Below are 23968 nucleotides of genomic sequence, written 5' to 3'. Positions count from 1 at the left end.
AGAGCACACTTGATACTAGGATCCTGTTCTTTGCCAGGGCACTATATTCCTTAGAGACAATATCACAAGTCATCTCAGGTGGAGATAAAAACTCAGAATCTTTTTTAACAGAAGTAAATCTGACGCATAAAAAGTATTTGGTCAAAATTTTACACAATGCTGGTTTTAGTCATAGAACTTATTTCATAAGCAGAAAGAATAATGAAGTCTGTTTAATCAGGATTTGTGTTCTTCATCCTCTAACCTCAGACTGGATTTCTCCAGGTTCTTTGCCAAACAACCAAAAAGCTCCAGGTGCCAAATCAAATATAAATTCACTAAATTTATCTGTCTTTCTCAGAACAGAGGCAGTGATTTTTCTCTTTCCTTTCTACCCATCAATGACTTTGACAGAACTTCTTAGAATCAAATCTACCTTTGAGACCTCCAGTCTCCATTTTACCGAAGAATTCAAAACTCAGTGGTGACAGAACAGAAAAAGCAACGGCGTCCAACTTGTTTTGTTAGAAAACCAGATTTTTAAAGGGAGTTTGGAAAGGTCAGGCAGGGCGCTAAGCCTCGTCATAACCACTAGATTCCAGGTTCTGATAATGAGAACAAAATTGCCATCTTTAAATCATAAGCGTGACTTCACAGGACACAAAGTTAAGTACCTTTTGCAGGATTTAAACCATTTTTGGTAAAATAATTGGATTTAATCAGTGTCTAAATATGCAATAGGACAGGAAGACAAGGGAGCCAGACTCTTCTCAGTAGTGCCCAGTGGAAGGATGATCAAACACTGCAACAAGTTATCAAAGAGGTTGGAGAATCATCAGTCATGGAGATGTTCAAAAGCCAACCAGACACGATCCTGGGCACCTGTGTAGGTGACCTCGCTTGAGTAGTTGGACAACCCGACTTCAAGAGGTCCATTGCAACCTAAAGGATTTTGTGAATTATTCTGTGAAGCCATATTTCATTGATACTTTTGATGGAGCATTCACATCCATACCAAAACAGTCTTGAAAAAATGTCCTGAGTATTTCAAGCATATCTACTGTCTTTAATAATACAAAGAAAAACCTTTGAGGAGCTTGAGGCGTCAGGAGCTTATGATTTATATTTTAAGGCATGAAGATAAAATTTAATATCAATTTGAAGAAATTCATTTTTGTTGCAGACTTTATTAGACCATTACCCTCCATAAGCTTTCGCAAAGCTCTTACAGTGAGTCATTCATAAATTGGACTCATATGGCAACAAGACACAGAAATGTCTTTCTATGTCTGCTAGTTATCTGGAATTATCTAGATCTAGGATTTCATACAGACTGCAAAGCAGATTCTGGAAAATCACACTGAACACTTCTTGTACACTCACTGAAATTCTTCTAAAATTGGGTATATTACAGACTTCCATTGAAGCTCAGTGTTACCTTAGACTTTTCTTCAGCACCTTCTGCTCGACAAAAGTTTGGTTGGTGTTTTAGTAAGAGGTGGATTTTCCTTTGGTTTCCACTCTAGATCAGACCTATACTGAATTATCACAAATAGTTCTTCCTAAAAATCTCTCCCCCAGCACAGAATCACACAGAATCACAGAATCCCAGAGTGTCAGGGGTTGGAAGGGACCTGGAAAGCTCATCCAGTGCAATCCCCCATGGAGCAGGAACACCCAGCTGAGGTTCCACAGGAAGGTGTCCAGGCGGGTTTGAATGTCTGCAGAGAAGGAGACTCCACAGCCTCCCTGGGCAGCCTGGGCCAGGCTCTGCCACCCTCACCAGGAAGAAGTTGCTTCTCAGATTTAAGTGGAACCTCCTGTGTTCCAGTTTGAACCCATTACCCCTTGTCTTACTATTGGTTGTCACTGAGAAGAGCCTGGCTCCATCCTCCTGACACTCATCCTTTCTATATCTGTAACCATGAATGAGGTCACCCCTCAGTCTCCTCTTCTCCAGCTCCAGAGCCCCAGCTCCCTCAGCCTTTCCTCACACGGGAGATGCTCCACTCCCTTCAGCATCTTTGTTGCCCTGCGCTGGACTCTCTCCAGCAGTTCCCTGTCCCAGCAGCCAGAATCCCAAACTGCTTTGTTTTGTACATTGATCAAGATACTCCCAACTTTTATTGGGCGAGAAAATGCAATATGTCCAAAACTCTGCTACCTCTTTGGAATTGGTCAGGATGCAATCTTATTATTACAGATTTTTTTTGGTTCTGTTATTCCCCTGTTTTCTGGGGCATTGCACAAGGTACTGACTGTAGTTCTTAGACTGTAGGTCTTAGGATGGAGCAGTATTTTATGAAGAATAAAACGTGGAGTTCAGAATTCTGTAGAATGTATTATATTCTCTCACACTGTCAAAAACCAAAACAAAACCAAACAGTTTCCCCAACTATAATAAAATCAGTATCTATGATATATTAGATACATTCTGTATGCCTAAGTGGAAGATCTGAGAATACATTCACTGCTTATTTTTTTCCCATAACTTTGTATTATTCCTTTATCTTTCGTGATTCCAGCAGCAGCAAGTATAACACCATCACTTTGTGTCAGGGAGAACACACACACAGAAAAGACATCCCACTGTCAATGCATTTATAAAGCAAACAAAGATAGAAAATTGCTGAGAACAAAAACTAGAGTTAATGGTCAATACTACAGAAAAGCCAACACAAGAAGAAAAACTCTTCAGTATGTGTTCAGCAAATTGATATAATTTTATGTATAAAATTTAAGTTTAAATGACTTAAAAGTTTGAAAAATAATCACAGCGTGTCAATGTAATTTTCTTCAATTGATATTGTATTTTACATTTCCAACAGGTCTCTGGTATTTCCAGGACTGACTACAGGAATAAACTATTTGTCTTTACCAGTGCTGTAATTTTTTCCATGACTGTAAATCACCATTTACATTGATGATGTATTTAAAGTAAAAACTTCTGGAAATCTTCAAGCTGCTCTTTACATGTCGCAGCTCTTGGTATTACCAGGTGTATATCTACATTAAAGCACACGGTTTGTCATTCCAGCTCGTTACCTGTTAACATTAAACTACCAATGTTTCCAAACAATGAGCAAATACCGGTTCTGAATTCTGGTCCTGTTCAGACACACCAAGTGATGAATATAGGAAAATCTAGGAAGCTCACCAGTGTGTTAGGAATTGTAGAATCAAATATATTAGGAAAGAGAAGGAGGTTTCTAAAGCAGCACATTGAACTGGTTTCACAGCGACAAAATACCAATTTTGCACCTCACAAAGCTCTGCTACCTTCATTTTAAATTATATGAAAGGCAGACTTACTGTAAACAAGATATAAATCCATACACCTACTTGGCATAGAGTTGTTCTCCACTTTATCCTTCAAGCTGAACGAGGAGAGTTAAAAGTACTGAAAGCCAATGAAAATCTTCCTGGTTTTTTCACTTTGTTTTTTATTTAAAAAGAAGCTTCTGGTCCAAGTTATACACCAGAAAATACACACGGAATGAAACACACCCCTGTATAGCCCTTGAGGAAGTATATAATTCTCAAATATCCTTATTTCTTTCCCCCCCAAATTTCCATAGAAATCTTTCTAGCTCTGTAGCAAATTTCCAACCCCAGACATGAATTTACAGTCCTTGTAAATTCCTTCTGGCAAAGAATGGAATGAAAATGAAATTGTTCTAAGAAGTCCTAGTGGATGTATTCTTGGGCTTCAAGGCAATTGAATGCATCAGCCTTAACGTTTCAATAGTAGCCAACTGTGAACAGATATTTCTTACATATTTTTTCGGTGCCCTAAACTTAAGTGCTTCTCTACATGAGGGCTAAAGGTTTTAAAATGAGAAAGTTCAATGTTTAAAGGATGTGAAGTTTGAAGAGCTTTTCTCGTATTTCTCAAGAGAAAGAAGAAGGTCAAAGGACTGGCGGCTGCACCTTTTGATGAAACCTGCCATGCAGAAATTGGCTGAGCATAAAACAGAGGGTTGAATGTGCATCTGTAGCCTTCACCTTACCAAAAAGCTGAGAATCCTCTGCCCCTTCCCTTCCTGTAATGGCAGGGTTTGATTTGTTCCTGTTACGTTGCCTTCTTTATGGCTACATTTTGTGCCTTATCACAGCCGCAATCACATTTCTTGCTGTTCAGCAGAACTGAACTATTCCTTCCGCACTATCAAAAGTCACGGTGCTTGTCAGCCCCATATTCTACCAGTAACTTTTCTTCCCTGATTCTCCGTACCCATGAAATGTAATATTCTGGCACTTGTCATCAAGTCACCGCTTTGCTGTCTCAGTCCCGAGCCTGAAAAACTTAACTCGAGTCAATCAAGTAATTAAATTTGAGAATCCTTCGCCCCTGGAAATATTGTAGCTGTAGTCCTCTAAAACACCTACAGGAAATTAAATGATGATATCATCAGCCTATGTATAACTTTTTAATTCAATCTGCTGTACCAGCACATGCCACGTAACCGCACTCGTATTAATACAGCACCTGTCCCAGGTGTTAATATAGCACAAGGCTAAGCCCCATTATTGTGCAATCTTCTGTTTATTAGAGACTTACTCTAAATTAGCTCTTCATGTCTTCAGGATGTGGTTTATTTCCTGGGATCTCTGCTGGTAGTAATATCTGGTGATAAACAACATGACTAATATTTGGTAATAAACAATAGTAGAAGGCTGCATGAACCAAAACCGTGTTTTAAGGGCATCTATATTATTTCATATCGAAATACACGAAGGACAAAACTGATAATAATTTAGTTACCCCTGAAAGTAATGATTTAGGTTTCTCTGAGCAAGCACTGAAGAGCAAAATGTAGAGTTTAGTTGCCAATTAGTCCTGCCCCGTAAAGCATTGAGCGTTCTGCCAATTCGTTCCATTTAGGATCTGTAACCTAAATAGAGGAGGAGGGGATGAGTTATAAATAACATCATAGAAAAAGAATAGAAAAAAAAAGCGCCAATTAGTAGGAATTGCCACAATAACCTTTGTCAGGATAAATTTAAGGTATAAGGCTCGGAGATAGTTACTATGGCAACCGCAGGCACTTGCAAGGTACCATTAATGAGAAACGCAGTATCTGTCACACACGGCAGTGGATGCAGCAGCAGCCTGACCGGCTATTTAAAGACGCTGTTTTCTTCCCTGCCCCCTTTTTTCCAAAGAGCAGCAGGAAAGTAAACTGCTACACACCTCGCTTTAATATGTATATTTTCCTGATTTCGTATTCTCTTTCCACTTCTCCAGTCGTTGAACTGTTAAGACCTCACCGTGAGCTTGATTCAAATCGAACAGGTTAGATTTGCAGACATTACCCACGGTTTGGCTGCTCTTTGTGAAATAAATTTAGCTCACAACTCGGATGAAAACTTCAAGTAGCAAAAGGTGAAACATTTCGCTTGGGTAGCCAAAAAGATATAGTTACAGGACTTATGGTAAAATAGTAGTTTCACAGTATTGTGCAACAAGACATTAGGAAACTAATACAAAGATTTGTTTAAAAAAGTGTTTAAATTCTCTTATTTGCCAATACAATATGCAGTTGTTACGTTTATGAAATATATTTGACCAGTTGGAAATTATCTCAGATATATGTCTGGTACTTTTTCCACATACACACAAAAAAGTTTTCAGTATGAATAACTTTAAAAAATGAGGTTTCTCCTTTTTCTACACAAAGTCCATTTCACTTCTAGTGTTTAAAAAACCAAAAAGCCAGTTTCAAACCTGGACTCTCACTGACACCACAGGGACCCACATTAAAGACAAGCCTGCATTAACTCGTGAGTGTACACACAAAGTGACACAGTTTCCATCAGAACCGTGAAAAAGTATTTTTCAGGACTGAAAATATAATAAAACGTGCTGCTGCAACTCCATAGTACCCCAGGGGAGCACCGTGTCCAGCTCTGGCCCTCAGCACGAGCCAGACCCATGGACCTGTTAGAGCAGGGCCAGAGGAGCCATGCAGATGATCAGAGGGATGGAACAGCTCTGCTGGGAGGACAGACTGAGAGAGTTGGGGTGTTCAGCTGGAGAAGAGAAGCTCCAGTTATACAGAGGGATCTGGACGGGCTGGATCATTCGGCTGAGGCCAATTGTCTGAGGTTCAACAAGGCCAAGTGCCAGGTCCTGCACTTGGGTCACAACAACCCCAGGCAGCGCTACAGGTTCAAGGAAGAGTGGCTGGAAAGTGCCTGGGGGAAAAGGACCTGGGGGTATTGGTGACAGTAGCAGAACATGAATCAGTGTGTGCCCAGGTGGCCAAGAGGCCACCAGCATCCTGGCTTGTGTCAGGAACAGTGCGGCCAGCAGGCCCAGGGCAGTGACCGTCCCCCTGTCCTGGGCACTGGGGAGGCCAAACCTCGAATCCTGGGGTCAGTTTTGGACCCCTCATCATAAGAAGGACATTGAGGTGCTGGAGCGAGTTGAGAGAAGGGAATGGAGCTGGGGAAGGGGCTGGAGCACAAGTGTGATGGGAGCAGCTGAGGGAACTGGGGGATTCAGCTGGAGAACAGGAGCTGAGGGGAGACCTTCTGATCTCTGAACTGCCTGAAAGGAGCTTGGAGCATGGAGGGGGTTGGGCTCTTCTCCCAGGTAACAAGTGACGGGATGAGAGGAAATGGCCTCAGGTCACACCAGGGGAGGTTCAGATTGGATATTGGGAAGAAATTCTTAACAGAAAAGTTTGTCAGGCATTGGAACAGGCTGCCCAGGGCAGTGGTGGAGTCACCATCCCTGGAGGGGTTTAAAAGGCATTTAGACGAGGTTCTTAGGGACATGGTTTAGTGACAGAGTTAGGTTATGGTTGGATGAATAATCCTTAGGGTGTCTTTTAACCAAAATGATTCTACGAACTTATTGTAGCCTTTCCATATGTAAAAGTAGCTTATAAGAAACATGGAGAGAGACTTCCTAGATGACATTCAAAGGTCTCTTCCAACTCAAACCATTCTACAATTTCAAACTACACATGTGGACGGAAAGGTCTGTTCAATACCACCACCAGTCTCAAAATCTGGATAATTCAATTGTGCCAGCACCACTGGGAGACACCTGGTTTATATAAAGTGTCATTCTCTACTCCCATCCTTACTGTTAATGCAGATACGGTTCTCAAAACATTCTCTTCATGACATTTCACGTTTCTTTCTTGGTCAACTCTGGTTTTGTTCACACCAAACTGAATCTTCATGTAGTAGAAGAATCCTACTAGAAGGATTCAGAAATAATTATCAATAAACTACGACTGAACTGTATTTTGTTACCTTTATCAATCCCAAAGAGGCAGCTTCTCTCCTTTTAAAGACTGCAAATTAAATACTAAAAATTATCTTTAAAAATTAAGTCTCCTAAAACCAAAGCACTCAAGAGAACACACTTCGAAAACCAGATCAGCGGTAGCTTGTGATTTAAATAGGTTAAACACGGCTTTGGCAACATAGCAGCCAAGTTTTTGAGCTGGTATAAGCAGGTGTTAAATCTCCTTGAAGCTCTCAAAGCTCTGCCAACTTCTTGGGAGATGCATAACTTATTAACACCATATAGATAGAAAAGATAGGGCTGAGAACAAAGATGCCTTGGTGAAGTAACCCTGGAGGGAAAGTTTGGTGATCAGTGTGGGTAATTTACATGTTAGGCCCTCATTTGTCAAATTGAATGGTTTTAGCTGAGATAAATCCATAGTTCGGAGTTTACCACGTGTTTCAGAGAAACTATTAACAACATCAATATTCTGGAATGTGTTCTGAGGAGCTGACATAGATTTCAGTTTGAACTGCAAAAAAATGAATAAACACTTCAGGAAAAATACAGATGACCTAGTAAACTGTTATAGCAGAGTAATGTAGAGAGAAAGATTTCCTCACCCAAGCAATGACTCAGTAGATACTTTCCAAAACAAGATTAGTTTCTGGAGACTTGTACAGCAAAGAGGAAAAATTACTTTAATTGTATTAAAGGCAGGTAGCCACACAAACCACTGTATTCTGTTACATTGAGTACTTCTAGTTTCAATACATACCCGAATTTATCCAGATAATGTTTTTTCATTTTGCTGTGTAATTTATAAAGCTTTCAGCTGACTTTGAAAATATTAAAGCAAAGGTTCCTGTTCTCATTTTTCCACTGCTTTCCCCTCTTGGTTGAAGAGCAGACCTACACTCAGCTAACTGGAGTCAGTACAATTCACAGGAAAGACTCTGAAAGGAAGAGGAGAATTAGCAACTGGGGAACAGAGAAATACTGTGGAGAATCTGAACGAGCAACTGTCATCGGCGGGGAAAATGTCTGTTCTGTCCCCAAAAAATGTAGTATGGGCCCCATCCCATTACCAGCTCTTCTACTTAATGCCACATTTCAGTAGCACAAATCCGGATCTAACTGTATGTGTGGAAATATTCCAGAAACCTTCAGGTCAGAAGTTGGGAACAGATCCGCAGACAACAGCAAAATCTTCACCAAGTAGTAAATGATTTAGTTGGTGAAGATAAGAATCGATGAACCAGTTTCCATTTAACAACCTTACCAATAGTTCTACTAGACAGGAAAACTTTAATCCCACAATTGAAAGTGGGAAGGCGGGGGGCGATACTACTGATCACCTGGGGCTGTTAAACCTGAAATAGCTTTATAATTCACAGAATCCCAGAATGTCAGGGGTTGGAAGGGACCTGGAAAGCTCATCCAGTGCAATCCCCCCATGGAGCAGGAACACCCAGCTGAGGTTCCACAGGAAGGTGTCCAGGCGGGTTTGAATGTCTGCAGAGAAGGAGACTCCACAACCTCCCTGGGCAGCCTGGGCCAGGCTCTGACACCCTCACCATGAACAAGTTGCTTCTCATATTTCATTAAATTTTTCCCTGCCCAACTCTCCAGCCTGTAGATTTCTGTCTAGTGCGGTACGTGCGTTTACAACCTCCATAATATGCACTTTTAAAATAACTCCTTGGCTTATGTAGTCCTTTCAGGCTGAGAAAGATCCTGACATTATGGATACATTCCAGATTTAATATGTTGAACCATAATTGAGTACCCTCAGGAAAGAGGGCGGCTTGTAATAAAGAAGGTTAATCACAGGTTTCTTTCAGGTTTCTTTTTGCAAACATCTGCATTGGATAAGTGTGCTGAATTGGGAAAGAGTAAACATGGTTTTATGCAGGGAAGATGTAGCTCGTAAATCCGCTGAAGTTCTGTTAAGGAGCTAACAAGCCTCTGGGTAAGGAAGATCTAATTAATGTAATTCTTGACATGCGGCACAGTTCCCCATCAAAGGCTTATAGAGAATCTAACTGCTGTGGGATAAGGAGGGAAGTTATTAATTGGCAAAGAGAAAGAGGAGTGAATAATCACTTGTAGAGACCAAGTCATCGTCGGGGACCTTCTGGGATGTGGGTTGGGCCCTGAGCTGCTCAGCCTCTTTGAGAAAGGGGTGAGCAGTGGGATGGGAAGGTCCCCGAGAGTAAATTCTGGGCTGTAAAGGGGGAAACTGACTACGAGGAGTTACAGGAGATGATAATAACCTGGCAGGTGACCTTTGGTCTCAATAAATCCAAAGTAATGAACGGGGTGGAGAAAGAATCTGAACTTTGAGCAGGGAATGATGAGCTCAGAAGTCTCTTTTACCTCTTAGGGGCTGGATGCAGGTTTTAATACACACATCTATAAATATGCTGCCCAAGGTTCAATAGTTGACCACAGAACAACCATCTTTTTGAGGAGTGTATCAATGCAGGGAAGGACATTTTCACTTCTTTGGTATGATCTCTGAGAAGAAGATATTTGAAAATTATTTAATTTGAAAGGAAGTGCTAGGAAGAAAATATTTGCAACAGGGAATGTAATATAAGAGAGGAATGTAGACGCTGATACACCTGAGGGGAGGGAAAAAAAGAAAATAAAAGCAAGTACGTGGAAGAAGGAATTGAGTAAGGTATTGACACAGTCTCCCACAGCATCCTCACTGCTAAACTGAGGGAGTGTGGTCTGGATGATCAGGTGGTGAGGTGGACTGAGAACTGGCTGAAGGGAAGAAGCCAGAGAGTCGTGGTCAATGGGGCAGAGTCCAGTTGAGGCCTGGATCCAGTGCAGTGCCTCAGGGGTCAAGTGCTGGGGCCGGGATTATTCAATATATTCATCAGTGATTTGGATGAGGGAATAGAGTGACTGTCAGCAAGTTTGCTGGTGACACCAAGCTGGGAGGAGTGGCTGACACGGCAGGGGCTGTGCTGCCATCAGAGACCTGGACAGGCTGGAAAGTTGGGAGGGGAAACATTGAATGAAATAGAACAAGGGCAAGTGTAGAGTCTTGAATCTGGGCAGGAACAACCCCAGGTTCCAGTATAAGTTGGGGAATGACCTATTAGAGAGCAGTGTAGGGGAAAGGGACCTGGGGGTCCTGGGGACAGCAGGGTGACCATGAGCCAGCACTGGGCCCTTGTGGCCAGGAAGGCCAATGGTACCTGGGGTGGATTAGAAGGGGGTGGTCAGTAGGTCAGAGAGGTTCTCCTGCCCCTCTACTCTGCCCTGGGGAGACCACACCTGGAATATTGTGTCCAGTTGTGGCCCCTCAGTTCCAGAAGGACAGGGAACTGCTGGAGAGAGTCCAGCGCAGGGCAACAAAGATGATGAAGGGAGTGGAGCATCTCCCGTGTGAGGAAAGGCTGAGGGAGCTGGGGCTCTGGAGCTGGAGAAGAGGAGACTGAGGGGTGACCTCATTCATGTTTACAGATACAGAAAGGGTGAGTGTCAGGAGGATGGAGCCAGGCTCTTCTCGGTGACAACCAATGATAGGACAAGGGGCAATGCGTACAAACTGGAACACAAAAGATTCCACTTAAATATGAGAAGCAACTTGTTCATGGTGAGGGTGGCAGAGCCTGGCCCAGGCTGCCCAGGGAGGTTGTGGAGTCTCCTTCTCTGCAGACATTCAAACCCGCCTGGACACCTTCCTGTGGAACCTCAGCTGGGTGTTCCTGCTCCATGGGGGGATTGCACTGGATGAGCTTTCCAGGTCCCTTCCAACCCCTGACATTCTGGGATTCTGTGAATTCAAAGTACTACAGGATTCAGATTTAGAGTTTCTCTCCTTCAAGTAAAAGTTCCTCTGAGAGCCAGAAAATTAAACAACACCAACGATTTTCTTTGAGAACTGTCTGTTATTCTTTAAAAACCCAAACCTAGAGCAGAATTAATTCTTATTACAACTATAAGAAAATGAACTAGAAGCAGTACGCGTTTTTGAAAACAGCAAACACGCTTCAAATGCTTCATTATGGACTAAGAGGACACCGAGCTAAGGTGGGTAAAGAAGATCCAGCCATCAAAAGAGTGGGTTGGAGTGGGGAGATAAAGCGGCCAAAGAGGACTTAACATCACCCCCTTCCCCACCAAAATTATACACTTCTATAGAGTGAATCATAAATTGTATTCAAATTCAGCAGAATATTATTTTGGTGGGGTTTCTTTGTTTCTTTTCTTAATTTAGAACCTATAAATCCTTGCATTATTCCAAAGAAGGTTTCAGCTTTTTGCTTATGATTCCACTTATGTAGTAGCAGCAGGAGAAGAAAACAGGAAACAAAGACTCCAAACCAACATCTGGATACACCTTTATAATTGCAAAATCGAAGTATCATAAAAGGATGGCTTTATAGACTATAGCATTTACATAACATCCTTCAGTGATCCTTTCAGATCACTGTTGATTTCGCTTTTGTCTCCAGTTAATGAAGGAAGAAGTAAATGGACGTCAAGGCTGAGGAATAAATCCAGGCTGCTGAAGCACTAATTTTAAATGACCGTTCTCTTTGAAGGAAAGACTCATAAAGCAGCTATTTTAATTATACGTCTGATCATCGAAACTAAATTAATAGCAATTGGGTATTTTCATTTCCAACTTCAGGAAATCTATTCGGTACCGTCCTGATCTTACAGAACATCAGACGGCAGGCAGAGAGCCAAATCAGTGCAGCATCAGAGTGGCTTTAATAAATCCTTTGGCCATTGAAGCGGACGCAACTGGCAGCCACTCAAGACAATCTTCTTTCATCCCATTAATGCAGCCACCGTGTCACCACAGCCGCAAAACACAGCGAGTGCTCCTAAATACAGACAGGGCTGTAGGCTGAATTAATCTATTTATTTAGAGCTATCGATCAAACCAGGTGCGACTCGGAGCTGCACCTAAACCCAAATGCTCACTCTGTTACTGGCAGCATGAACAAAAATATCCTGAAATGTGTTCGGTGGCTTTTTCCCTGAATATAAAAACGATGGCTAATTAGGAAATGGACTAAAACTATTCAGTTATTATCACCATTTAAACCTATAGAAGGTTTACGCATCCAGATACCCTTCACTCCCTATTTCCACATCTTCAAATACTGTATTAGAGCAATTTAACTGCAAAATAAATGCCACGGCAATTTTTCGTCTCTTCCATAAACATCTAAAGCACCAGGTTTTAGTTGTGAATGAACAGAAAAACTAATGCATCTAGCCAGATGTATGAGGGAGGACTGTGGAAATATACCCTACCCCCAATAACACACTACTTAAAGTAATATACGAGTCTGGAGGTCAAGAGCTTTACCATTAACTGATGCTATGCCATCTCTAACAGCAGAAAAATAAAGGAAGAAAGGCTAAGGAAAGAAATTAATCCTTGGGTAGGGGGACAAAAAAAGAAAGCTAAAAGAATAAGACAAATGTTGAAAGTCTTAAAGGACGAAAGAAAGTGACAGAGGAACCAATTCATGAGGTAATGCCAAGTCTTACAGAAATTTGCTATATTAGCAGAGCTCCAGATATGTACTTGGGTAGGTATGACATCTCTTTTTACATTGTGGTTTTCTATCATGATTTCACTTATAGAATTGTAGAATGGTTTGGGTTGGAAAGGACCATCCAAGCTCCCCCAGCGCCACCCCTGCCATGAGCAGGGACATCTTCACCAGCTCAGGTTGCTCAGAGCCCCGTCCAGCCTGGCCTGGGATGTCTCCAGGGATGGTTCATCCACCACCTCTCTGGGCAACCTGGGCCAGGGTCTCACCACCCTCAGTGTAAAAAAATTTCTTCCTCATCTCTAGAATTTTTGATTAAGTTTCCATCTCACAGAAATACTGAGAAACTGGTAGGAAAAAAAAAACAAAACAGTGTTGACTAATACTACTCACTTTTCTCCAATGGTCAGAGAGTCCACTAGAAAAAGAACACACAAATCCCAATTTTTCCAAGGAATCATTTCTTCCTGTGAATACTGGTATTTTTTAATTAATTCTAATGAGGAGACTAAAGCCCAGTTGATAATGTTCACCTTCATTCTCCGTTTTTTCTATCACCCACCAATGTCAAAACATGTTGGTCTAGAACCACAATATGAATCTATTCGCTTGAATATCTCTGAATGAAGAGCAAGAACAAACCATTTCAACTCTGATTCCCTTCAGGAAGCAGTATTTTCTCCTCTTTAGCTCATTGCTCCATTGTTATCCAACAAAAGAAACACTGATGAATCCTTTGACATTCTTTATTTTCTTCCACATATCTTGCATAAAAATGAAAAGCCAATTTAAAAGTAGTATTTTTTAATAGGATTGCACTTTGTTGAATCACAGAATCCCAGACTGTCAGGGGTTGGAAGGGACCTGGAAAGCTCATCCAGTGCAATCCCCCCATGGAGCAGGAACACCCAGCTGAGGTTCCACAGGAAGGTGTCCAGGCGGGTTTGAATGTCTGCAGAGAAGGAGACTCCACAACCTCCCTGGGCAGCCTGGGCCAGGCTCTGACACCCTCACCATGGAGAAGTTGCTTCTCAAATTTAAGTGGAACCTCCTGTGATCCAGTCTGAACCCACTGCCCCTTGTCCTATCATTGGTTGTCACCAAGAAGAGCCTGGCTCCATCCTCCTGACACTCACCCTTTCTATATCTGTAAACATGAATGAGGTCACCCCTCAGTCTCCTCTTCTCCAGCTCCAGAGCCCCAGCTCCCTCAGCCTTTCCTCACACGGGAGATGCTCCACTCCCTTCAGCATCTTTGTTGCCCTGCGCTGGACTCTCTCCAGCAGTTCCCTGTCCTTCTGGAACTGAGGGGCCACAACTGGACACAATATTCCAGGTGTGGTCTCCCCAGGGCAGAGCAGAGGGGCAGGAGAACCTCTCTGACCTACTGACCACCCCCTTCCAATCCACCCCAGGTACCATTGGCCTTCCTGGCCACAAGGGCCCAGTGCTGGCTCATGGTCACCCTGCTGTCCCCAGGACAGCTTCTATAAACACGCCTGGAACCCAAAAATTTCAATAAATCTTTTTTTTTTTTTCAAATACTTAAGAAATGAGGGAAGGAAAAAAATCTGTTTTATTTTGTGGGGGGAAAACACAAACAAACCACTATTTTTTTTAATAATTTCTAAATGTGAATTTTGAAACCAATTATTTTGACTTTTTTTTCAAGAGACAGCTTTTGAATCCTGTGCTTTCTACAACCTGTGATCTATCTATGATTTAAGGGGCAAATGAAGACGACTGTTTTGGATTTTGAATGATTTCTAGATCATGTAATACCGGGATAGCAAACCCGTACTATATCAGTGCAATATTTTGTACAAGGGCCAACTTATCTGGTCCTGTTTATGCTGTTCCCTATTAAACTCAATAAATCCTGTCAGAGACAAACTTGGCTTCCACTCACAAACCTCCCGTTTCCCTTGCTGCATACACAAAATATTAGAAACAGTGCAAACTGGGTCTCCTGAGGTCAAATCAATGTTCAAAGTGGTCATAAAAATTTAGATACAGTCTAGATCCAGCAAGTTATTTATCCCTGATTTAGGAAAACAGTCAATTCACCTGGACCTACTATTGAAGAAGTGGGAAAAGAAGAGTCTTATGAGAAGTCATTTAATACCAAAAGAGTTGCCTACCCAGTGTGGCATCTTCCAACTGATCTAATCAATACACTGAGGATTTCAAATGATGCTTTGAGTGGGGAGAAACATCTAATAAGGGCAAATCCAAGAAAGCCCACCCAAAGCAAAAGTCTCCATGCCAGCTATTAGAGAAAGGAGGTGTATCTGTGTTGCAAACCTGTGTGGCTTTTGACAGAAACAGAAATGCTAAATTCAAAGGCAAATTGCAGGAGATTCTCTTGTATAATGCCTACAGAAATACATCATAACTATATATTCAGAACAAAAGGATGGTATTGCACTGAGGAAGGAACAAGGAGCAACAAGAATCTACTCATATATTTGATGCTATAAAACCCACAGGGGCATTTGTTTTCCCATCATCAGTTCAGCGAGACAACACTGGAAAAGGTCTTGTTGGAATTGCAGTTAGGTCTTTAGGAAGGGTTTGGAGGGGAGCAGCTCAAGTCACTTGGTTTGTTTGGCCTGGAGAAGAGGAGACTGAGGGGACAGTTCATGGTGGTTACAGCTTCACCACAAGGGGAGGAGGAGGAGCAGGCACCGAATTCTTCTCTTTAATGACCAATGACAGAACCCAAGGGAATGGCAGAAGATGTGCCAGGGGAGGTTCAGGTTGGACATGAGGAAAAGGTTCTTCACCCAGAGGGTGCTGGACACTGAACAGGCTCCACAGGGAGGTGTCACAGCCCCAACCTGACAGTGTTCAAGAAGAGACTGGACAACGTCCTCAGACACATGGTGGGGTTGTCCTGTGCAGGGACAGCAGTTGGACTCGATGATCCTTGTGGGTCCCTTCCAGCTCAGGACATTCTGCGATTCCATGAGGACACCTCAGAAGCGGGCAGGTTCTTTGCTTCCCTTCTCTATGGGGGAGATGGCTGAACAACCTCATGATCTCTGCGGCCTGGAAATCTCTTCATTTCCAGCCATATTAATAGACAGCTCAAAGCTCAATTTTTCTTGGTGCCCTCACCTTCTTAACCATTAAAAGAGAGCCCTTCTCTGCCCCTGACTTCACAGAATGCATTCATTATCTCTTTAAAATTTTACCGCGCTTATCAAACAAAACTCAACTTCCAGGTTATTTTCATCAGTTATCTGCATCTTCTACTATTTGATCTCCTCTTTCTTGTACACATGTGGCCTGAAGTGAATGTCATAATACTCATACATTATTCCCCATTTCTATTTGCCTGTCCTGTTCCTGGACCACATTTGGGTTTATTATTTTGCCGGCCTATATTTTTTGCAGATCCTTCCTGTAACATCTCTAATTTTTGAAAAGTGCTTGGATATACCTATGAACATAAGAACTGGGTCATACTATGGATCTGACCAGAGCTGGACATATCACCCTTTCCTATTCAAAACAAACATTTCATTTCCAATTTCTTTGTTGAACACAAATTCACTTAAAATTATCTAATATTTTTAAAGATTGATTTGGCTGGTAGCAAAAAAAGCCTTAAAAAAATCAAATGTGTATATAACAAATGTCAAATTAAAGAAAACATAACAACAATTACCCTGAAAATAGAAGGTGATTTTAATGATTTAGTTAATACAGGCTTTGGTGTTTTTAAATTTGACTTGAATGTATCTCAGAAACTACCGGCTTGCCATGGATTTAACATGAAGACCAATGGAAATTGCTGTGAAATTTGATTTTCTATTGATGATGCCATGCAAAGCCTTAATCATAGCAGCTTTGTGTTTAAAACATAAACTTTAACAGCAATGCAAGGAAAAAATCATTAATCTCTCATACAGACAACATGCCCTCTCATAAACAAACACACAAATTAAACACTGACTTGGCAGCTATGAGAAATAACAATCAAGATTTACTTACCCATGGCTGATAAATTTATTAAGGGAACGGACAGTTTTAAAAGGGGTAGAACTCCTAATTCTCATACACTTTGAAAGAGGTCTTATTCAAAATGTTATCAATATGTACGTGCATTGTTAACCAATTCTGCAGAAACTGCAGCATAAAACACCATAGACTTCACAGTTCAATTATCCAATGCATTTGAATACAAAAATTAAGTAGTAGTCAATGGCCCTCATTAATAAAAATTATAATTTAATTCTTCTAGATTCATTAGAATTTAACACAAAAGGTATTTAAAAATAGGTTAAGTCAATAGACACAAATGTTCAGTTATCAAAACTGAGAAAAATATCTATACTTCTCCTGGCTAAAAAAAAAATACTACTAGAGTGGATATGTATAAGTAAACTCATTCACTTAACCCTATAGAACCACAGAATCGTTTTGGTCTGAAAAGACCTTCAAGATAAAGTCTGACCATTAACCCAACACTGTCACTAAACCATGTCCATAAAAACATCATCTAAATGACTTTTAAACCCCTCCAGGGATGGTGACTCCACCATTGCCCTGGGCAGCCTGTTCCAATGCCTGACAGCCCTTTCCAGGAAGAAATGTTTCCTAATATCCAATCTGAACGTCCCCTGGTGCAACTTGAGGCCATTTCCTCTCATCCTGTCACTTGTTCCTTGGTAGAAGAGCCCAACCCCCTCCATGCTCCAAGCTCCTTTCAGGCAGTTCAGAGATCAGAAGGTCTCCCCTCAGCTCCTGTTCTCCAGCTGAAACCCCCAGGTTCCTCAGCCGCTCCCATCACACTTGTGCTCCAGCCCCTTCCCCAGCTCCGTTCCCTTCTCTCAATTCGCTCCAGCACCTCCAGGGCTTTCTTGGCGTGAGGGGCCCAAAACTGACCCGGGATTCAAGGACTGGCTTCCCCAGTGCCCAGGACAGGGGGACGGTCACTGCCCTGTTCCTGCTGGCCACACTATTGCTGACACAAGCCAGGATGCTGGTGGCCTCTTGGCCACCTGGGCACACACTGGTTCATGTTCAGCCGCTGTCACCAACACTCCCAGGTCCTTTTCCCCCAGGCACTTTCCAGCCACTCTTCCTCGTGCCTGTAGCGCTGCCCGGGGTTGTTGTGACCCAAGTGCAGGACCCTCCATTTTACAGAAAAGCAATGGAAGAATCCACCACAAATTCCTTCTCCCCAGGCACAGGAGGCAAATCTTATACTCTACTGTGATGGCTCTGATGTATAGAAAAAAAAAGCAACACAACAGAGACTTCCAACTCCTTTTACTTTCTAAACATACCAAGTGGGAAGCAGAGCGGGAAGCAGTGAGCAGGACGCAGCATTATCCTCCTTTGTAGATCCGTAGGCACAGAATATGAAAAACCTTAGAGTCTCTGCTAAAAAGGCAGGAACTGCCAGCACAACAAGAAGCTTGCGAGTGTTGGCTTGGCTACAGCTCTATTCCTTTACATTATTTTTCTCTTGTGCAGCTCCCAATATGAAACAAAGAAAGAAACCAGAAAAAGGCCAAAGATTCCATCGTGTCATTTCACACCAGCCCTCCCATGGGTCACCAGTACTTGTCAGAACTTGGACATTTTGCACAAAAGCCATTTGAATTGCCAATAAAAGTATTTCCTCACTTATGATGGACCACACCAGTGATACACCTATCCAGGCGCTTCAGGGCTACTTATTATTTTGAAGGAAAGAAAGTTCTCAAAAAATGTTAGTTTTCATGGCAGCACCTAGTGGAGAAGATGTCCTCTCTGGTGGGGAATGATCCTCCACAGGTCCTCCATGGCTGACACCATTTAACCATTTTTTCCCAGCCCATTCTTACCCAGGTCCTGTTTGCTCTTCATTTCTTAACTCCTCACGCCAGTGTTATTCCTGTGCAGACACAGAATCCCAGAATGTCAGGGATTGGAAGGGACCTGGAAAGCTCATCCAGTGCAATCCCCCCATGGAGCAGGAACACCCAGCTGAGGTTCCACAGGAAGGTGTCCAGGCGGGTTTGAATGTCTGCAGAGAAGGAGACTCCACAGCCTCCCTGGGCAGCCTGGGCCAGCATTCTGTTACCCTCACTGACAAGGGCCCAGTGCTGGCTCATGGTGACCCTGCTGTCCCCAGGACCCCCAGGTCCCTTTCCCCTATACTGCTCTCTAATAGGTCATTGCCCAACTTACACTGGAACCTGGGGTTGTTCCTGCCCAGATTCAAGACTCTACACTTGCCCTTGTTCTATTTCATTCAGTTTTTCCCTGCCCAACTCTCCAGCCTGTCCAGGTCTCTGATGGCAGCACAGCCCCTGCCGTGTCAGCCACTCCTCCCAGCTTGGTGTCATCAGCAAACTTGCTGACAGTCACTCTATTCCTTCATCCAAATCATTGATGAATATATTGAATAATCCCGGCCCCAGTACTGACCCCTGAGGCACTGCACTGGATCCAGGCCTCAGCTGGACTCTGCCCCATACACCACGACTCTCTGGTTTCTTCCCTTCAGTCATTCCTAAGCTCTAAACCCTATGGTCCTCACACTGAGGCCAAAATACCCTGAAAACTAATATGGTACATCTACAACCCCCAACTGTGGAGTCTCATATACATGGAGGACTTTAACAACTCAGTTGTGTTGTAACACAAGGATATATGAGAGGATTGATCTACTCAGACCATCACCATGATAAATCTTCCACTGATGAGGATGTTTTCGGTTCCTGAATGCCAGACACACCGTGCACAGCATGGAAATGTAAAGGCAGTGCAGGGTAGGTTGTACGAAATGAGATATCCTGGGGCATGTAATGAGATAACATCTATTACCATAAATTATGAAGTGATTTGTGTATAAATGAGGGTTGTCATGAAATTTAATTTTAATGGTTTGATAATCAAGTAAGAAATACAATAATTACCATACCTAGGTTTTTCAATAAATTTCAATCACTGCTAGTGGCAACACTTTTTTGTTAACATCCATAATACAATTCCCTTCCCGGAGTTGGCTGCTATATTTTTCCATTTAAGAACAACTTGTTGAATGCCACATCCCTGTGATAAACAAGCTCAGCTTTACTACTGATTACATTCAAAATATTTCTACATTCATAGCAAAGCCCACTGAACAGTGTGCAGTTGACTATTTCAAGAAACGGTTTTGCAGACAGGAGGTTCTGCTATTCGAGCAAAGTATTTGAAGAACAAACTTTCCGACAGCTTATCTGAGAACTTGTTTCCTTCATTTTCATGTTAAGTATATTCAACCCGATAGATTAATAAAGTATGTTGACACCACAGGGGTCGTGGTGGACAGAAGGGTCAGCATGAGCCAGCACTGGGCCCTTGTGGCCAGGAAGGCCAATGGTACCTGGGGTGGGTTAGAAGGGGTGGTCAGTAGGTCAGAGAGGTTCTCCTGCCCCTCCACTCTGCCTTGGGGAGACCACACCTGGAATATTGTGTCCAGTTGTGGCCCCTCAGTTCCAGAAGGACAGGGAACTGCTGCAGAGAGTCCAGCACAGGGCAACAAAGATGATGAAGGGAGTGGAGCATCTCCCGTGTGAGGAAAGGCTGAGGGAGCTGGGGCTCTGGAGCTGGAGAAGAGGAGACTGAGGGGTGACCTCATTCATGTTTACAGATATAGAAAGGGTGAGTGTCAGGAGGATGGAGCCAGGCTCTTCTGGGTGACAACCAATGATAGGACAAGGGGCAATGGGTACAAACTGGAACACAAAAGGTTCCACTTAGATTTAAGAAGAAACTTCTCCATGGTGAGGGTGTCAGAGCCTGGCCCAGGCTGCCCAGGGAGGTTGTGGAGTCTCCTTCTCTGCAGACATTCAAACCCGCCTGGACACCTTCCTGTGGAACCTCAGCTGGGTGTTCCTGCTCCATGGGGGGATTGCACTGGATGAGTTTTCCAGGTCCCTTTCAACCCCTGACATTCTGGGATTCTGTGGTACATCACACATATTGTTACTAAGTGAAGATGCTGCCACCACCTCAGCATCACTCGCTGCAGCGAGACCTTCAGTAGAGTAACTTGTCTGACAACTTTTTGTTGGGATATCAGTTCTCCAGTGTATTTCCCCGCGCATATTAAAGCTTTTAAAAAAAAAAACTTCTTACAGATGATTTTGAAACTGGCTTTGTAATGAACCCTAAATTTACTTTCAGGAGTTCAACAAAGGACCCTCCAAAACCCTCGTTCCTCGTTTTTCTTCACATATCATCTCACAGGAGAGGGAAGGAAAACTTCCTTTCTTCTCCTTCTCTCCTCCAAATGACTCTTAATTATTTTCCCACCGCAATCTTCTGAGAACAAAAGACCTCAAAGTAAAATATATCACTAATCGTCCCACAATGGGACACAAAGGAACATTTCAAGTCATATAAAAACCAGACGGAGGAGTATGAAGATCACTAAGTAACATCTCGGGATATAGGACAAAAATGAAAGGCTGATCCTTTCCATTTGTGTGTCTGCAGAACATACAATAATAAAAGATGGAAAAAAAGAGTGAACAAAATAATCACTGAGCCAAAATTATCATTTCTTACTACAAAATGATAGGGAGCAAAGTATGTGTTCCTCTCTGCTGAAACACAGGGAAAAGAGCATCGCTTTTCAGAAACGCTGCTTACATCCATATCCAAGAACAGATACAACGCACGCACTAAACTTTCCCAACTAATGGCTTAAAAAATTACAGTAAATTGTAAGATTAAGGTTTTCTGCAAGCCAAAATGATAGTCTTTACTAGTCAGCAGAATTATGTTACTGTACAAAAAGGCATATATTTTCCAGACAATATTTTAATGGTCTAACAGATGTCACTTTTCCTTAATACTATAATACAATTTTTCATGCTTCATGCAGTGTTATAGTAACAGCTGTTATTTCCCTATCTCTAAATTAATGGAAGCAAACTTCAGACCTCCAAGTACAAAGGGTGTGTAGTATTCTATGCATTTGATCCATTTTACAGAAACATAAATAAGCTGGAGAACAGGATGGGGGTGGGAAGCACCGAATAATATGGATTCTATAAGATGGATACCAGGGAATGCCTTGTGTGGGCTCAGAAAGATTTGGCAGTGCTGACAATCCCAGATTTTTTGGCATTTCTGTCTCCATCTCCTACACCCTCCTCATCCTACCAGCATTACGCTCCTTTGTAAGTCCATAGGCAGAGAATCACAGAATCCCAGGATGTCAGGGGTTGGAAGGGACCTGGAAAGCTCATCCAGTGCAATCCCCCCATGGAGCAGGAACACCCAGCTGAGGTTCCACAGGAAGGTGTCCAGGCGGGTTTGAATGGCTGCAGAGAAGGAGACTCCACAACCTCCCTGGGCAGCCTGGGCCAGGCTCTGCCACCCTCACCGTGAAGAAGTTGCTTCTCATATTTAAGTGGAACCTCCTGTGTTCCAGTTTGAACCCATTGCCCCTTGTCCTATCATTGGTTGTCACTGAGAAGAGCCTGGCTCCATTCTCCTGACACTCACCCTTTCTATATCTGTAACCATGAATGAGGTCACCCTCATTTCAAGGAGTTTACCAACTACAAAAATGATGAGAAATAGCAAGAGGCATAAAAACAAAATTATGAAACAGTACAGATAAGAACATGAATGTTTTGGTGTGTTTTTAGACTACCTAGATAGATATAGATATAGATATAGATATAGATATAGATATAGATATAGATATAGATATAGATATAGATATAGATATAGATATATAGATATAGATATAGATATATAGATATAGATATATAGATATAGATATAGATATATAACCCAATCTTTCTAAACGAAGGGAACAAGTTGTGTATGTTACTGATATTTTTCTCCATTCCTTGGTAAAGTAAAATTGAGAAAATTCAGCCTTGGTTTGGGTCAATGTATTTTCTCACAGTTGTGCTCTGGAGTCATTAAGGTAAAAGGCATTCTGGATTGACTGCTATTGTTACATATTCTACACTTCTTTTTGACAATTGCTTGCCTTGTATTTGATGTGTTTTTACTTTGAATTTAACATTCAGACTGAGATTTGAAGACATCCAAGTATCTCTCTTTAATTAAGTTTATCAACCGCATGATCTAAGATGGCAGCACAACTCGCCCAAAGAGAACTGTGCAGAACAATAAATGTCTCCTTTTTCACACTTTCATCTTTTCAAGTTGAAAATAATGGTGTCATCTAGATGTAATGATCATCGGAAATAGATAAGACAAGCAACCAGGGAATAGGAATCCCAGGTAGATAAATTATAGCAAATAATGGTTATAGTTGGCTACAAAATGACCTTTACATCACCATAGTAGGGTTGTAAGAACCAACAACCGTAACAGCCTTCTTGACATGTTTAAAAGGAAATATAGTATCCAAATATCACCGGTTGCCTATAAATAAATAATGGGGTTAAACCAGGGTGTTTTTAATACTCAAAGTTCTTACCGCTGACATTCCCCAGCATGCAGAATTAAATCTTCATTGTTCCTAGCGCTGATGGTCAACTCGTGTTCTGTTGAGTTGAAGACATCGAGAAGCAGATGGCATTGCCGGGTGCTGGCCAGATGTGGGGAAAAAAGAACAGAACCATTTCAATAACACAGAATACTTATACATAAATATATATGCATAAGTATACATATATATGCATAAATATGCATACATTCGCATATGTACATTTTATAGCCTACTCCAACTATAAGAGTATCTTACTCTTTTACTATAAAACTCCGGGTTTTTTAATAACTTTTTTTTTTCACTAAACTAGACAGAAGCACATACCCTAAAAAGAAAAAGTTCCATGGCAATTATGACTTGCACAATATTAAGCCCCATAGCATTTGATCCCTTGTACAAACTCTCCCAATCCAATTTTCAGATTCACTTCTATGGAAAACACCACAGATTTTTTTTTCACTTCTTTGAGTGTTCACATAAAACAGGCTTTTTTATTTCAGATTACCTTGACATTATCTTTTTAAGAAACACATTTACAAGGAAAAATATAAATCAGGGAGCAAAAATAGCATGGTCAGCAGGACAAGGGCAGTGATCCTTCCCCTGCACTCTGCACTGGGGAGGCCACACCTGGAGTATTGTGTTCAGTTCTGGGCCCCTCAGCTCAGGAAAGAGATTGAAGTGCTGGAGCGGGTCCAGAGAAGAGCAACAAGACTGGGGAAGGGACTGGAACACAAG

The 23968-nt window shown here is 42.1% G+C and overlaps 1 protein-coding gene across 5 annotated transcripts in view; it reads right to left on the bottom strand.

The window, feature by feature from the left end:
• Positions 1-23968, bottom strand: part of TRAPPC9 (trafficking protein particle complex subunit 9) — a 551813-nt gene that overhangs the window by 308488 nt on the left and 219357 nt on the right. For all 5 annotated transcript variants that reach the window (XM_071803771.1, XM_065830982.2, XM_065830984.2 and 2 more), the window contains one exon: positions 23219-23329. In XM_071803771.1, coding sequence (XP_071659872.1) covers positions 23219-23329 — 111 coding nt within the window. The remainder of the gene's footprint in view (positions 1-23218; positions 23330-23968) is intronic.

The sequence above is a fragment of the Patagioenas fasciata genome, chromosome 2 (genome assembly GCF_037038585.1).
Source record: "Patagioenas fasciata isolate bPatFas1 chromosome 2, bPatFas1.hap1, whole genome shotgun sequence".
In the NCBI taxonomy this organism is placed as follows: Eukaryota; Metazoa; Chordata; class Aves; order Columbiformes; family Columbidae; genus Patagioenas; species Patagioenas fasciata.
Note: the sequence above shows the minus strand (reverse complement) of the source record. Positions and strands in the feature narration are given on the sequence as shown.